Raw genomic sequence first — 15402 nt, forward strand, 5'->3', positions numbered from 1 at the left:
TGTCTCCTCACAGCTCAGTTTTGGAAGAGACTAGTGTTGTCATTACAGAATCCTTGAGTCAAGGAGACTACAGATTAGTTCCAGGATTTACCATAGAACAAAAGCCAGGAAATTATCAGTTGCTGTTAGGCTTCATCATTTGGTATGAACTGCAGAATTATATATATATATATATATATATATATATATATAAAAATCACTTAAAGTTGGAGAAAACCAAAGTCTTTTGATTTCTGATTCAAACTTTGTACAAAAGTGTTATTTCCATCCATCCAATAACTGTTGAGAAATTTCAATCTGGAACAAGGCAGGGACCAACCAACATTACAAAGCCTGTACCTGTAAAAGCACTGGAATAGAAATGCTCTTGGCCAACTCTAACGTCTGACCCCAGCAGTAGCTTTAGACGGATTAAGTCAGTTGCTTGAACTCTATCTGCTACCCCCTGCTGAGGATTGAAAGGTAAAAGCTGCTGTGAAACACTAACGAAAACGGGTAACAACTCTCTCACCACAAGACAAGTGATGGCAACAAGACCAGACTAGAAAGCTCAAAACTGTCTAAAAAACAAGACAATGTCAATGAGAATGAAACCACTACATCCATCCATCCATTATCAAAACACTGCTTAATCCTCATTAGGGTCATGGGAAGGCTGGAGTCTATCCCAGCGAACTTAGGGTAAAGGCAGGGGACACCCTGGATAGGTCACCAGTCTATCACAGGGCTACATATAGAGACAAACAAGCACACTCACATTCATGCCTATGGACAATTTAGTATAACCAATAAACCTTGGGGAGGAAGACAGAGTACCCAGAGAAAACCCATGCATGCACAGGGAGAACATGCAAACTCCACGCAGAAAGATCTCAGGCCCAGACGCAAACCGGGGATCTTCTAGCTCCTAGACGACAGTGCCAACCACTGAGCTCCTGTGCAGCCCAAATACACAACAACAAAGGTAAATATGTGAGGGTCCTGAGCAATAAAGACATTCCTTTGGAGATTCTAGCATTCCATTTGAACCTTTAAGCATGTAGAGCTGAACAACAAATGACCAATTTCTGCCTCATCACATGGACCTAAACAGACCTCATTATGTCTATAGGAAGAGATCCACAAAGCAGCTTTCTGTACTGCAGTGTCAGTGGGAGATGGAGAGGGATGAAGAGGAGGGAGGAGAGGGATGAAGACGAACATGTGCAGACTGAGAGGAAGGAGAGGGATGGAGTGAGAGAAGGGAGGAGAAATCTGACCTACTTCTCTTTAGCTTATTTATATGCTGAGGACAGCACAGTGAACCAACCACAAGCCTGGAAGCTGGCATAGCAACAACAGTCAGAGAAATCCCAGCCTGAAAACCAACTTATTACCAATTCAGATTTGCAAATATAGATAAATGGGCAACATTTGTTAAAATTGGGGAAATTAATCAATTGTTTCCTTGATGCTACCTTTATCCTAAACAAAGCTAACCGTGTTCGAACTCTAGATCCACACAAATATGAGACTAGTATGTAGCTACTTGTCTCGCTTAACAAAAACAAAAGCAGACTAATTTATCACTGCAAGGCTCAACACAACATACATTTTGTTATCTATCTGCACAAGTCTGTGATTGTCCCTTGAATCCTTGTGTAAATGCCGGTGTCTAGCCCAAAATGTGTGACTGTGCATAGTGTCAGACATGTACACTCAACACATAGTCACATGCACCAGAAACTATTCGCATGTGCAGGCCTTAAACAGTAGCACACATTCATTTTGGAATTTTTTGTGTTATTTCGCAATGATATATGGAACAAATCCGCATATGCAAACCCAACTGCAGCACAATATGTATACAACAACATGCACATCAGCATCCGTCCCATGTGTAACTACAATTTTAACAGAGCAGCAGTCCCATCGTTATGATGAGTGTTTCTGCATTACATTTCTCATCTTAAACCAGCAGTATATTTCTTAAATTGAATAAGTCAGGCTCCACAGTGCATTAGTGACAATAACAAGGAGCAGATCAGCATCATGCTGAGTCAGCATGACACTGATGCACTCAGCTTATCCACTTCTGGTCTAGACATTAAGACAATAGCAACTATGGGAGATGTTTCACCCTGAAGAACAGTAACAATGACCAAACCCCTTCCAGTTCTAATGCCCTTCCTTGTGTCTGAAATGTAGGCTGCCTTTAAACACTCATGTACAGTGTGTACATTGTTACTTGCCGATGCAATCGCTTTTAAAGCTACCTTTTTATTATTTGGAAGTGTTTGATTCTTGCCTCAGATTAATTCAGTTGACTGAACTCCTCTTTCCATCGACTTTGTGGTTGTTTATCTGAAAGCTGCCTCAAAAAACAAATGACAAAACACATGATACAACAATACATAATCTGCCTAGAGCTCCTACATTTCACAGAAAGAAAGATCACAACACAAAGCTAGTGCCTTGCTCTAGGAGCAGTAGAACCTGATCTGCATTCTTGGCCTTCAGAGAAAACACATTAGGCACTTAAGGCCTTAAACTGCATTAATGTCTTTCTTCTTCTGCCTTCCAGAGTGGCCAGTGCATAATGGAATAAGAAGTCTCTAAATGTTGAAACCCTGTATCAGACAGGCAGGGTGGGCAGGTGGAGCCCTTTAACATCTTGACACCTTGGCAGGGAAATGATGAAAGCCCACATGTGCTTTCAGGTACTGTGTGTGTGTGTGTGTGTGTGTGTGTGTGTGTGTGTGTGTGTGTGTGTGTGTGTGTGTGTGTGTGTGTGTGTGTGTGTGTGTGTGTGTGTAGCATGGAGCTGAGAGCTGAGATGAGACGAGACATCTGCTAAACAAGCCACAACTAGGACACAATGAATTATGCATCAATATCCAGATAGCTTAGCTAGAACGGTGACTTGATTACCGGTCATCTATAATTTAAGTGCAGTATGTTTATGACATACCGCACTGTACATTCCACAAAGAAAGAGAAATACACCAATATTCTGCACAGATGTAAAATCAGAGAAACAAGGATTTCAATTTTGAACTGAAAACTCTCATCATGCGTCAGGATGTTAAACGTAACCAGATTCTACCCAAACACAATGTCAATGAGTGTGATGCAGCACAGCAACACTACACGCACTTAAAAGGCAGTTTCCTTAAAAGTAACAGTTAATATTTTATTTTGTTAACCTGCATGTCACATGTCCCACCCTCTCATCAAAAAAGAATATTCCTATTGGACCTTTCTGTCCAGTGTCAACTTTTTTAAAATACCTGTGCTAGAGATGAAATGAACAATAGACCTAATTTCCACAACTTGTATTGTTGTTGTTGTTTCATTAAAATTTGTGAAATCTGGATATTAAATTTTTGAAAGAGGATCTCAGAATTACAGGATGCAAAAAAGCACTATGGCACTGTGTGATTTAACTATGTCTTATAAAAGGTACTTATGTATTGAATATGAGCTCGAATATAAAGATAGTGTTTTTTTTTTTTAATCAAGTACTTTGGAAAATGCTCAAAAGTATTAGATGCATAGTGTTGAAATGGTACAGGAAGTTCCACTGTGGTCTGAAATACAAACCCTGATTAGTTTTAGCCAGTATTATTTACATTTTGGACAATTAGATGCATCAAATTTGTTATTACTTATTTACTTTGGTTCTATATTATTCAACTTACTGACCGCTTTGATACTGAGGAATGTTTGACAAAATTCCGATACATTTTAAAAAATATGATAAAACTGATTAATTTTTGGGAAAGTAGTAAAGCGATCCAATTCCTGCTGTAGTCCACGAATGCAGTTAGACTGTTGGTCATAACTTCAGGCTTGTTTTTGAGCTTATAGATGTTCACATGTTGTAAAACAAAGTATATCCAATTGATGTTAACACATTTTTCTATGTATGTGATTGAAATAAGGGCCAGCTTCTGTCAAGTAGACTTAAACCAGTTGAAGCAGTTTTCATGTGAGTGTCATCCAATTGGTTTTGTGGTTTTTGATGATCTGTACCACCACATATCAACCACAGACATCGCCTCATCAGGTGGCTGACCCAGGCTGCATAGCATTTAGTTTAGCACTGTCTGTCACTCACATAAATTCCTCCATTTCTTGGCTCTCTTAACCATCTCACCTAAAGTCAAATAAGAGGAGCTCGTTGTATTTTCTTTCATTAGTCCACTTTATGTTCGTCTATGCTAGATTTTAACCTTAAAACATAAAATCTCTGGTAAGACCATATGGAAAGAAATTTGTATTTTTTCTCAAAAATCTGTGTATTTGTAGATTGTGGTTATGGCAAACTACAGCACTTGCCAATTGTTAAGAAGAGACCCTGATTATGGATGATAGCATGGGGAACATTTACGGTTAGTATGTGATGGAGCTATTTCCAGCACTGGCACTGATCACTGGCACTGTATCTTCAATAATTAAAACAATAATAGAATTTTTAAAAATTATTTGACAATTTGCTTGCTCCTTGCAGCTTGAAGATCCCCGGTTTGCGTCCCGGCCTTCCTAGGATATTTCTGCACGGAATTTGCTGAGGCTGGCCTGAATAGCTATTTCTGGGCTGAGGATATTCGACCCCAATTAATGACGAATATCGGAATATTCGGATCGGTTCGTAATGTCCGACTGGGGGGATGGCGTTGGGGGAGAGAACGAAGACAAAGGAAAAAGCCGAATATTCGGATCAGATGTCATCTGATGGTAAAATCTAGCAGCTGATATATTTGAAAATTAAGTAACAGTAAATATGCAGATTTCTTCTACCTTTTCGAAACATTCACGGTTCACCCTGTTTTTTTTTTTTTGTCATTTCAGCTGCTTTCCTTAGCATGAATTCAGGTCTGGTAATACACTCTGATGGCTGAACCAACCAAGACAACATAATCGTTACAGCTTGTAATAACAACAGGGACAACACTTTGTTTTGTCAAAGCTCGAATTCAATTCAAACAAAAATGTGCGTGGACAAAATTAGCACAGAGGCTGACAACGTAAAGTAGTAACATACTCCCAAACCAACATATTATTTTCAACTGACAAATGTTAAGTGCTCCTGACATCTGCTAACTGCATCTGTATCAGCTGCATCACTACTGATGCTTTGAGCACAGCCTAACATGTCTTTTGGTTCTGCTCATTCATAGCTCCTCTACAGTGTTCAGCAAAATTTAGTGGGAAAGACCAGTTTCTCATGCTAAATCTAAATCTGGTCACGCTGAATTAGGGTGAAAAGTCCCTGGAATGCCAAGAATGAATCAATCCTGAACCTTCTATTAAATTACACATCTCTTTCAAACATCCTGTGTTCCAGTGACACTAAGACAGCCATAATTCCAGTCAGTGAAGATGAGCTCAGTTCACTGAATTGACTCAACTGAAGCATTAATGCTTGGTTCCACAGCTGGGAAAGTGTATGCAAAAAAAATTGACGACACTCACCCTGTTAAAGCGTTTTGCCTGGAAGAGGTGTCCGTTGACTCGATAGAGCTTCCTCCATCTTCTGGCCCCACGGCGATAGATCGATTCTAAAAGAGAGACAAAACAGTTGTAGAGTAGCAGCATGGTGTGGGACTATTGAGGAGGGGGATGAATGTTGGCTAAGCTGGAGGATAAAGACAGAGTGATGAGTGAAAGTTGAAGGGAAGGTCCTGCAGCTCTTTCTTTGTGTGAAATCTGAGTTCAAGTGAGGGAAAAACAACCACCAGGTTGCTCTACAATCAAAATGCACGATCACACACAGACACACACACACACACACACAGACACACACCCAAAGTGCCTGCCTTCCCCCCGCTCTCCCTTTACACCCTCCTCCACCTCACCCCACCCAGTCTACTGTCTTGTTTCATCTTTCTGTGTTTCTTCCCTTCTTCAAGACCTCCTTCTCTCTTTTTCTTTCACCTCTGGTGATAGATGGGCTTACTGCTTCACAATGCCTTTTATTCAGATGAAACTATGAAGGTGTAGCTATTTATAATGGCACCGTGTAGTCAGCTATTAATAAACTGCAGAGCATTAGCATGAGTCTCGCAATGTACTAAAACTGGCTGATTCTGTCTTCAAATCAAGCAATGTTTTAAAATGACTGAAAACATTTAACACGCTAACAAAAAGTTTTCTGGGATTTATCAATATTTTGATCTTTTGAAACAGTCCTATCAGACACGATTGTTAGTGTTAATTCTCTGTAATTGAGGAGATTATTGATAAATGAGAGTAAGAATTACCTGACAACTTTCTATCACTAAAAACTGAATATCAATTAATGAAAGTAAGAGATAAACAAATATAAATAGTCCTACATCTATAGTGTTCTGTGGCAAACAATATTGTGCATAGATGGACACGACAACTAACCTCGCCATATTGCGGTTCACTTTTTGCAGTCTCACTGTTTCACAGATTCATAAATTCCATTTGGTATTGCGGATTTTTTGCTATATCGTGGGATTTTGTGACATATGGGTAATTTCATATGTTTATTATTGTGGGCCGCTGCGTTGAAGAACAACCCTGGAATAAGGATGTCTGCCTTCTGTGCTCTCTGCAACTGACATGTTTTTATTTTGATGCAAAGGTAGCGACACAATAGAAAATGTGGCAGGAGGTCATCAAACACTTCACACTCACAGTCCTGACGGCATAACACTTAACCAAGCTAACTAGACTGACGAAACCACAAAAACACTAACAACACTGTAGCACTAACATAAACCACAATAATGACATTTGAACTTCCAACACCCCAGACTCCCATGGTGCATTGCAGCACAACAGTTCAGTCATAGCGACCGGTTCTGCGATCGCTACATTATTTTAATTATTTTTGCTGGAAAATGAGCATTTTTTTTTAGCCAAAAAAGGAAAACAATATAAAAATATATAAAAGACAATAATTAAAACATATTAAAAGAATATTTGATCGAAATAAAATACGTAGAGTACAGCGCTGGGTACTGATTGGCTCAGTGACCGTAGCATCAGTTTACTCTGTCTCCCTTGCCTCATCCATTTCACACAGATGTGTGATCACTGCTCATAGTGTTGTTCTGTGGTGTGTGTGGGGAGGGTTTATAAGCCCTTCATATATATATATATATATATATATATATATATATATATATATAGTTCCTTGTGAAAGTATTCGGCCCCCTTGAAGTTTTCAACCTTTCACCACATTTCAGGCTTCAAACATAAAGATATAAAATTTTAATTTTTTGTCAAGAATCAACAACAATTGGGACACAATCGTGAAGTGGAATGAAATTTATTGGATATTTTATACTTGTTTAACAAATAAAAAACTGAAAAGTGGGATGTGCAATATTATTCGGCCCCTTTACTTTCAGTGCAGCAAACTCACTCCACAAGTTCAGTGAGGATCTCTGAATGATCCAATGTTGTCCTAAATGACTGATGATGACAAATAGAATCCACCTGTGTGTAATCAAGTCTCCGTATAAATGCACCTGCTCTGTGATAGTCTCAGGGTTCTGTTCAAAGTGCAGAGAGCATCATGAAGACCAAGGAACACACCAGGCAGGTCCGAGATACTGTTGTGGAGAAGTTTAAAGCCGGATTTGGATACAAAAAGATTTCCCAAGCTTTAAACATCTCAAGGAGCACTGTGCAAGCAATCATATTGAAATGGAAGGAGTATCAGACCACTGCAAATCTACCAAGACCCGGCCGTCCCTCTAAACTTTCACCTCCAACAAGGAGAAGACTGATCAGAGATGCAACCAAGAGGCCCATGATCACTCTGGATGAACTGCAGAGATCTACAGCTGAGGTGGGAGAGTCTGTCCATAGGACAACAATCAGTCGTACACTGCACAAATCTGGCCTTTATGGAAGAGTGGCAAGAAGAAAGCCATTTCTCAAGGTTGATGCTAGAGGTACGGACCCGTACCCGTAGCATCTGTACTAGAGGTACGGACGTGTTAAGGTCACTGAAGAGCTGGCGCCGGTTAACTACTATTTGCTGCACATTACAGGCAGTTTATATGAATGACTTTGACGGTGAACATTGTATAATTTAACTAAAAATACACCGTCTCCTCTCACACTTTACGTAGACAATGTGGTTTTTACGCTTTTAGACGCCGTGTCTAAATTGTTTGAAGTCCAGTTCCTATTAATTAGTTTACCGCGTTCAGTGGTGGAAGCGGCTGACGAACTCCATTGCAAATGTTCCCATTTAATTTCGGACGCTAATTTACAAGATAAAATTATGGATGTCGCATATGAAACAAACACTCGTGAATGGTGAGGAGCAGCTCTTTAATTCGGCATGAATTAAAAAAAAAACCACAAACTCGATTTACTGTGATATTGTGAGATTTGTTTGTGGTGATGTAAATTAGCCATTCAACAGAGTCCGCTAACATTAAAGTGACTGACATGCAGTGTCTGTGTTGACAGACGCAGAAAATACGTCAGGGTTTTGTTTAGGTTGTTAATATGTAATAGTCTGTCGCTACTTTTGAAGGTAAAAAAATACTTATAGTTTGCTTGCTGTTAGTTCCGCCATTCATTCCGCAGATTCACCTCGAATCACGGAAACGCCTTCATCAGCGTCGCCGGCTCATTAATATTTATGTCCGTCGGATTACCAGGCTCATTAATATTTATGTTAAGGGAAAGTGCCGTATCCGTAGGCCACAGGCTACGGGTACGGGTCCGTATCTGTGGACACTACCATTTCTCAAAGATATCCATAAAAAAGTCTTGTTTAAAGTTTGCCACAAGCCACCTGGGAGACACACCAAACATGTGGAAGAAGGTGCTCTGGTCAGATGAAACCAAAATCGAACTTTTTGGCCACAATGCAAAAACGATATGTTTGGCGTAAAAGCAACACAGCTCATCACCCTGAACACACCATCCCCACTGTCAAACATGGTGGTGGCAGCCTCATGGTTTGGGCCTGCTTTTCTTCAGCAGGGACAGGGAAGATGGTTAAAATTCATGGGAAGATGAATGGAGCCAAATACAGGAGCATTCTGGAAGAAAACCTGTTGGAGTCTGCAAAAGACCTGAGACTGGGACGGAGATTTATCTTCCAACAGGACAATGATCCAAAACATAAAGCCAAATCTACAATGGAATGGTTCACAAATAAATGTATCCAGGTGTTAGAATGGCCAAGTCAAAGTCCAGACCTGAATCCAATCCAGAATCTGTGGGCAGAGCTGAAGACTGCTGTTCACAAACGCTCTCCATCCAACCTCACTGAGCTCGAGCTGTTTTGCAAGGAAGAATGGACAAGAATTTCAGTCTCTCGATGTGCAAAACTGATAGAGACATACCCCAAGTGACTTGCAGCTGTAATTGCAGCAAAAGGTGGCGCTACAAAGTATTAATGCAAGGGGGCCAAATAATATTGCATGCCCCACTTTTCAGGTTTTTATTTGTTAAAAAAGTATAAAATATCCAATAAATTTCGTTCCACTTCATGATTGTGTTCCACTTGTTGTTGATTCTTGACAAAAAATTAGAATTTTATATCTTTATGTTTGAAGCCTGAAATGTGGCGAAAGGTTGAAAAGTTCAAGGGGGCCTAATACTTTCACAAGGCACTGTATATATAAAAATGTGGCCGCTACTTCACAGATTTTTGTCTATCACGGAGGGGGATCTGGAACGTAACTCCTGCAATAGGGTAGATAGATAGGGACGCTGAGATCTTGTGCTGGTGATGACATCTGCAACCAGTGCAGTAGTGACTTGGGGTTAAGACATACCAAGGCCCAAATAAGCTGAAAGCACAACTAATGTATTGGGGAAAAAGTAGTGGATACATTCGTAATCAATCTAGTCCAGATCCCACATCACAGTGTACAATGACCATAAATACACTCAGGAAATTTTAATTTTAGGGTGTTACATCAGATGAAGCTTGGAAAAAGGGAACCGCTGTAGTGGAGATTCAAAAGAGTAGAGTGATGAACAGGGTTAGACAAATGAATGGATATGTGGATCTGTAACAAACTGGACACCATGCAGTCACTGTGCAACATTATTATCAAGTATATGCCAAAACTTGATACGAAATCTAATGCAAAACTACTGTAAAACACTCCAAGTTTACTCTAGTATCTAAACACTGATGAAATAAAAGCTATTGTTAAGAATCGGTCTAGTGATGGTTTGATAGTTTTCTTAGAACAAAAAAAATCCCAAAACAAAACAAGCTAAACCCTAACAAACAATGAACGTTCTTCAATGCTTGTTACATCTTTTTCCATTGTGCTTTAGAGCTCCACTGTTGTCCAAAAATGCATTAAAAATACATTATTGAGCTACAGTGTTGCATTGAGTGACATCCTTCATTATTATAAAATGCCATTCATTCATATTCAGTCTCAGCTACACCACCCTGCTGTTAGAAATACTCCACAGCAGAAAAAAGGCCCACAAATGCACTATTTCATCCTGTTAGCAACATTTGATAAAAAATTAAAAAGGCTACTTGTATTAAATAAGCCAGAAAGTAGACAGATATTGTGAGTTTGGTTCCTTCCAATGACAGCCGTGCCTCGTGTTTTGTAGTGATTTAGACCTGCACTGACAAATGGTCAAAAGCAATGTAAGAAAATGCTACTATTGTCATATTTTGGTCAAATGGGAAAAATTTTCATTAGACCCCAGCCCAATTTCATACCCCGAGTTTGTATCACAGATTTTTTTTTTGTCAAAAATATTAAGTCTTCAAGCCCGAGCAAGTTCTTTTATCTTGACCTTATCAGTGAAATCCCATTGCAGGGCATACTGTAGTGTTGTTAATGTGAACAAGCAGCAGCACTTCCACAAATCAATGCAAATCAATAAATTATGAGACAATATGTCTCTATGTGCTGTTTACAAGAAAACAAAAATAAACAATCACCACAGCATCAAGCTGCTGAACCACATCAGGCATTGCCCTCCTGACTCACACTAATTATTCCTCAGCCACAATCCCAGAGCCTCCCTCCTGTCTGCACTGGTTTTCTAGTCTGGTTGGATGCTCCATTGATGGGTGCGGCTGTGATATTCTCCTCTACTCCCTCATTTTTTGCCTCTGTTGCTATGGTACCCCAAGCCCACCACATACCAGCTATTATTAGTCAGCTGTGAGGATGTCAAGATGACTTTGTCTGCCAATAACAGTGCATCTTAACAACAAATCCCCCTTTGTCCACTTCTGAAAACTGATTCTACCATTTTGAAGATTAAGGTCAAACATGCTGTATATCACATTTGCTGTTGATCTCTGGTTCCAGATGGTTTTAAAAGGGGGCCATGCACCTTACTTAAGTGAGTCTGACTCACCGAATAAAGACTTTGGGTATAAACCTGTCATTTGTGCCACATTTCTTCCATTTTTATGACACCTTTTTCGTAATCTCTTCTACTATATGACACAACAGCAGCAAGAACAGCAACCCCTAAGAAACAAACTACACACTGAAAATGGCAGGTTTTGTAGTATATTTGGGTCGTGTACTAAGGCAGATCTGCTTGGTTCTTTCCATAAATGATCTTTTCTAATGACAGCACTCGCTCTGTTCATGTAAATGTTTGACCAAAACAATTTGTCCAAATCTATTCTCAGGCATCGGTGTTCTTCGGAATCTATAATACTGACATTAAAAGATATATATACTTTTTGATGCATACATACACACACACACACACACACACACACACATATATATATGTATCTGATGTGGGCATGTGACAAGCGGACTCAATGTTGTCTCAGCCAAAACTGAACTTGTGCTCATCTTATGCAGATATGCAGTCATAGAGACAGGGATTTAAAAGGATTACCAGACACTTGAGGTACTGACTGAGGATTGAAGACAACACTACAGCAACATCTCTGTCTGGATGCTAGAATATGGTAACACCAGCTAATGTTACTACAGCAGCACTGTCATAGAGGTCGCTCCTGTCTAAAATGTACAGTCAACATCCATCACTTCTGCCTCTTTGTCATTATGATAAATGTTTCGGTAAATCTTGATTGTTTCTGTCTTTCTGGGTCTGGCAGCTGAGATCAGAGTGAAAGCAAGCAGAGGGGAGACACAAAGAGGCCCTGCTCTTTAGGGTCTCGACTGTGAATTCCCTCTAATCCTGTTAAGTCGAGCCCTTTAAAGAAAAGTGCCGCCTGCCTCTGAGAATCACTGCAGAGTGTTTCCATAGTTACCCAGTATTTCCTCTCTTGCACTTGTACTGGTGGGTGAGTGAGGCAGTTGGGGGTGAGACAATGTGCCACTGAGGACAAGCGTGACGAAGGTGAACCTGGAGATCACGTTACACACCACATGCCCCCATCAGATGTGAGATACAGTGTATGTGATTACATAATTAATTGCAACAGATGTTTTGACAAAGTGGTAAATTGCAGCTCTTAGCTCAGTGTCTTTAATTAGAGTGTTGATGAATAGATGAGTGGATAAATAGATCAAGCTAAGAAACATGAGTAAATAGTTTCCTCTTTAATTTGTATTTTGCTGCCATATAGACTGTTTTGAGTCATTCAGTTAATAATCTGTGTATAAATAAGCACATTTTGATGACATTTATGTTCTGTGGTATAGCTGGTATTCACAATTCCATCGAGAATATGCATCTAAAATTGGAAACAAACAAATTAATTTAACCCAAATTAGAAAGCTAATGATTGGATGAATAATATTTCAATCTATATATTTTAAATGTATGTTTATAATGAATCAGAACCACATTCCTGTCTTGATTTCCAAGTAGAGATACTTAATTCAATTATTTATTTAATTTAAAGGCCCGAAATGCTGAAAATACATGCAATATCGGCTCAATAATTCGCCCAGTTTTAAGTGAAGATAAATACAGAGGTTGCATTTCTATTCCTTCGTGTTTTACCCACAACAATCTGATTATCAATTGTAACACAGCAAATGACACCATCTTGAGTTAAAAAGGTTATTCCTTAAAAAGTCATTTGTAGATAAGTAGAGTTAATAAGCTCTTATATACAGGTTGGTTAGATCCCTCACAGCCTGAAGGCGATGCAAACCAGAAACACTGCTGCCTCAGACACACTTGCAACACACCACTTGCACTTGACTAGCAGACCTTCAAAGAGCTGACCTATTACAACATCCCCCTCAGGAGAACAACGAGTGTTGCATTGCCCCATTTTTCTGCCAAGGTGCCAGAATGAGAATAAGAAAGACGCAGAGTGAAGGAACAAAGCAGGCAAGTGAAACCAGCTAAGAGATTATGAATCAAAACACAATACTACACCTCCGGATGCAAAGGCCAACGCGCACAGTCCTGCCATTTTGTCCACTGAAGGTACAAAGAACTGCAGACAGCCTGCTGGTGATATACTGTAGATTATGTGGGGAGCCGTGTAGCAGGAGGACAGGGTGGTACTACCAAATCTGTCCAGGACAGGACATTTACAAGGGTTTGACTCACTTCCAGACATTGTTCCTCTCACTCACAGGAAAATAGCAGCATACAAGTTGCTACCAACAGCACCCGCCCCTTTGCTCAAATACTAAAAAAAAGAAAAAAAAGGCAGAAGTCATCAAGACTGAGAATGCTCTGCACTGTGTGTTTTCAACAAGTTCTTTAGGAATCAGCAGCAGTAATTCACAATGAAAGACCACCTATGCTCTATCAGAGTGTAATTAACTTAAATTTTTTGAACTTTTGAAGTTATTTTGCGAACACTATCAATTGTTAAAGGCCGAGGTTATTACTGGCTTCCACTTTCAATGAAGCTGAAAGAGATCAGTGAAACATCCCTGAGGCATTTTTAGACATAGTTAGACTTCTGTGAGAGGGGATGATACATTGTAGCATGACTATCTTTGCTAGTTTGACTATAAAATAAAGCAAATGTTTAAGCATCATGTTGCAGATAAAGGAGACAACAGAAATTGCAAAGTGCATGAAATTACAAAAGACATTAATTTAAGCTCGGACAACCCACATCTGATACAGTTTTAGGACTTGGTAAAGGCTTTGGAGGACTGTCAGGGTTTTCTGAAGCAGATATGGTAGGAGGCAGTCATAGACACTATATGACAGCCAGGCAGGCGAATGTGTGGGATCCTCTGGACTGCAGACAGTCTCACATGCTGATGAGTCAGACGGTTTAGGTGACACCATGGCAACTGATCTATCACTGTTACCCCTGCACCCATATCTGAGGTGTGAGCTGTACACAACGTGTGTCAAGCATGGCAACTTATGGAATGACTCCTTTGGCTAAAGTGGGCACTGAGGCCAATACCACTTATACAGACTGAGGTAGTGGATTCTCAGTGGTTAAGGCTACTGGGCTTGTGGCCTGAACAACAAGTCCTCAAACTCATATGACCACACAGGTCGTATGCAACGTGCCCCAGAATACGACCCATGAGAGCGTATTTACATTAGTGCACCTACGGGAAACAGGAACGCATTACAGGATTTAATTCGCGAAACGGCTTTTCCATCGCGAAACGGCTTTTTCCTCACTTTCGCAACACGGGTTTAGGGTTATGGTTATGGTTATGGTTAGGGTTAGGGATAGTGTTAGATAAAAGTTTGTTCATGGTGACGTTTCAGCTGAGACACCGGAGTGTCGATATTTACTCAACTGCTTAGAGGTCACTTAACGTCAAAACGTAACACTCGGTCGTAATACAGGCGTGTACAGACGACCTATGTGGTTGTTTTTTCTATGAGAACAGGCTCGGCCTGAAGGTCGGGGTCCAAACATCAGCATTCCCAAGCTGCCATTGCTCCTGAGCAAAGTCTTTAACCCTGTCTGCTCTGTAACTACCCTATGCTCTGATTCCAGCTTCCTGGGACATGTGAAAAGAGAATTTCCCCTTGCGTGATCAATATAGTATATGAAAATGAAAAAAAAATGCTAAGATTCACTAACTAATGATCTTTGCAGTATTTGTGAGCAACCACATTTATTTTTTTAATGACCTGCACAATACTTCTCTACCCAAATGTTGTTTTTTACTATTTGGAAATACTACAGGTCTAACAGTATGTGTACTCATCCCAAGTCATTAGCTAGAAGACTTTCAGTTCAGTGTGGGATTTTCTCAAGTTGGTATGCTTTGTTATCCAAACAGTTATAGAACAACTCAGTTGGTAAGCATATAAATTGAAATGGTATATATTTTTTTAAACCACTGGAAAATGTCATCAGACTAGGACTTAACTATCTCAATTCAGATTCCAATGAAAACTCACGGTGACCCAAGGACCACAGTATAAATAATTGTAAATTTTATCTACCACTACATTTATAATAAATCTATAGTTACTACTTTATGTATTTTGTCTTCACTGCTAAAAGTGCTGTCTGAATCCTTTACTCTTTAAACAAAAAGACCA

The 15402-nt window shown here is 39.8% G+C and overlaps 1 protein-coding gene across 3 annotated transcripts in view; it reads right to left on the bottom strand.

Annotated features, from left to right (window-relative positions):
- The window catches only part of prkcz (protein kinase C, zeta), a 144171-nt gene that overhangs the window by 53854 nt on the left and 74915 nt on the right, over positions 1-15402 (bottom strand). For all 3 annotated transcript variants that reach the window (XM_022200530.2, XM_022200531.2, XM_051949368.1), the window contains one exon: positions 5458-5543. In XM_022200530.2, coding sequence (XP_022056222.1) covers positions 5458-5543 — 86 coding nt within the window. The remainder of the gene's footprint in view (positions 1-5457; positions 5544-15402) is intronic.

The sequence above is a fragment of the Acanthochromis polyacanthus genome, chromosome 6, assembly GCF_021347895.1.
Source record: "Acanthochromis polyacanthus isolate Apoly-LR-REF ecotype Palm Island chromosome 6, KAUST_Apoly_ChrSc, whole genome shotgun sequence".
NCBI lineage: Eukaryota > Metazoa > Chordata > Actinopteri > Pomacentridae > Acanthochromis > Acanthochromis polyacanthus.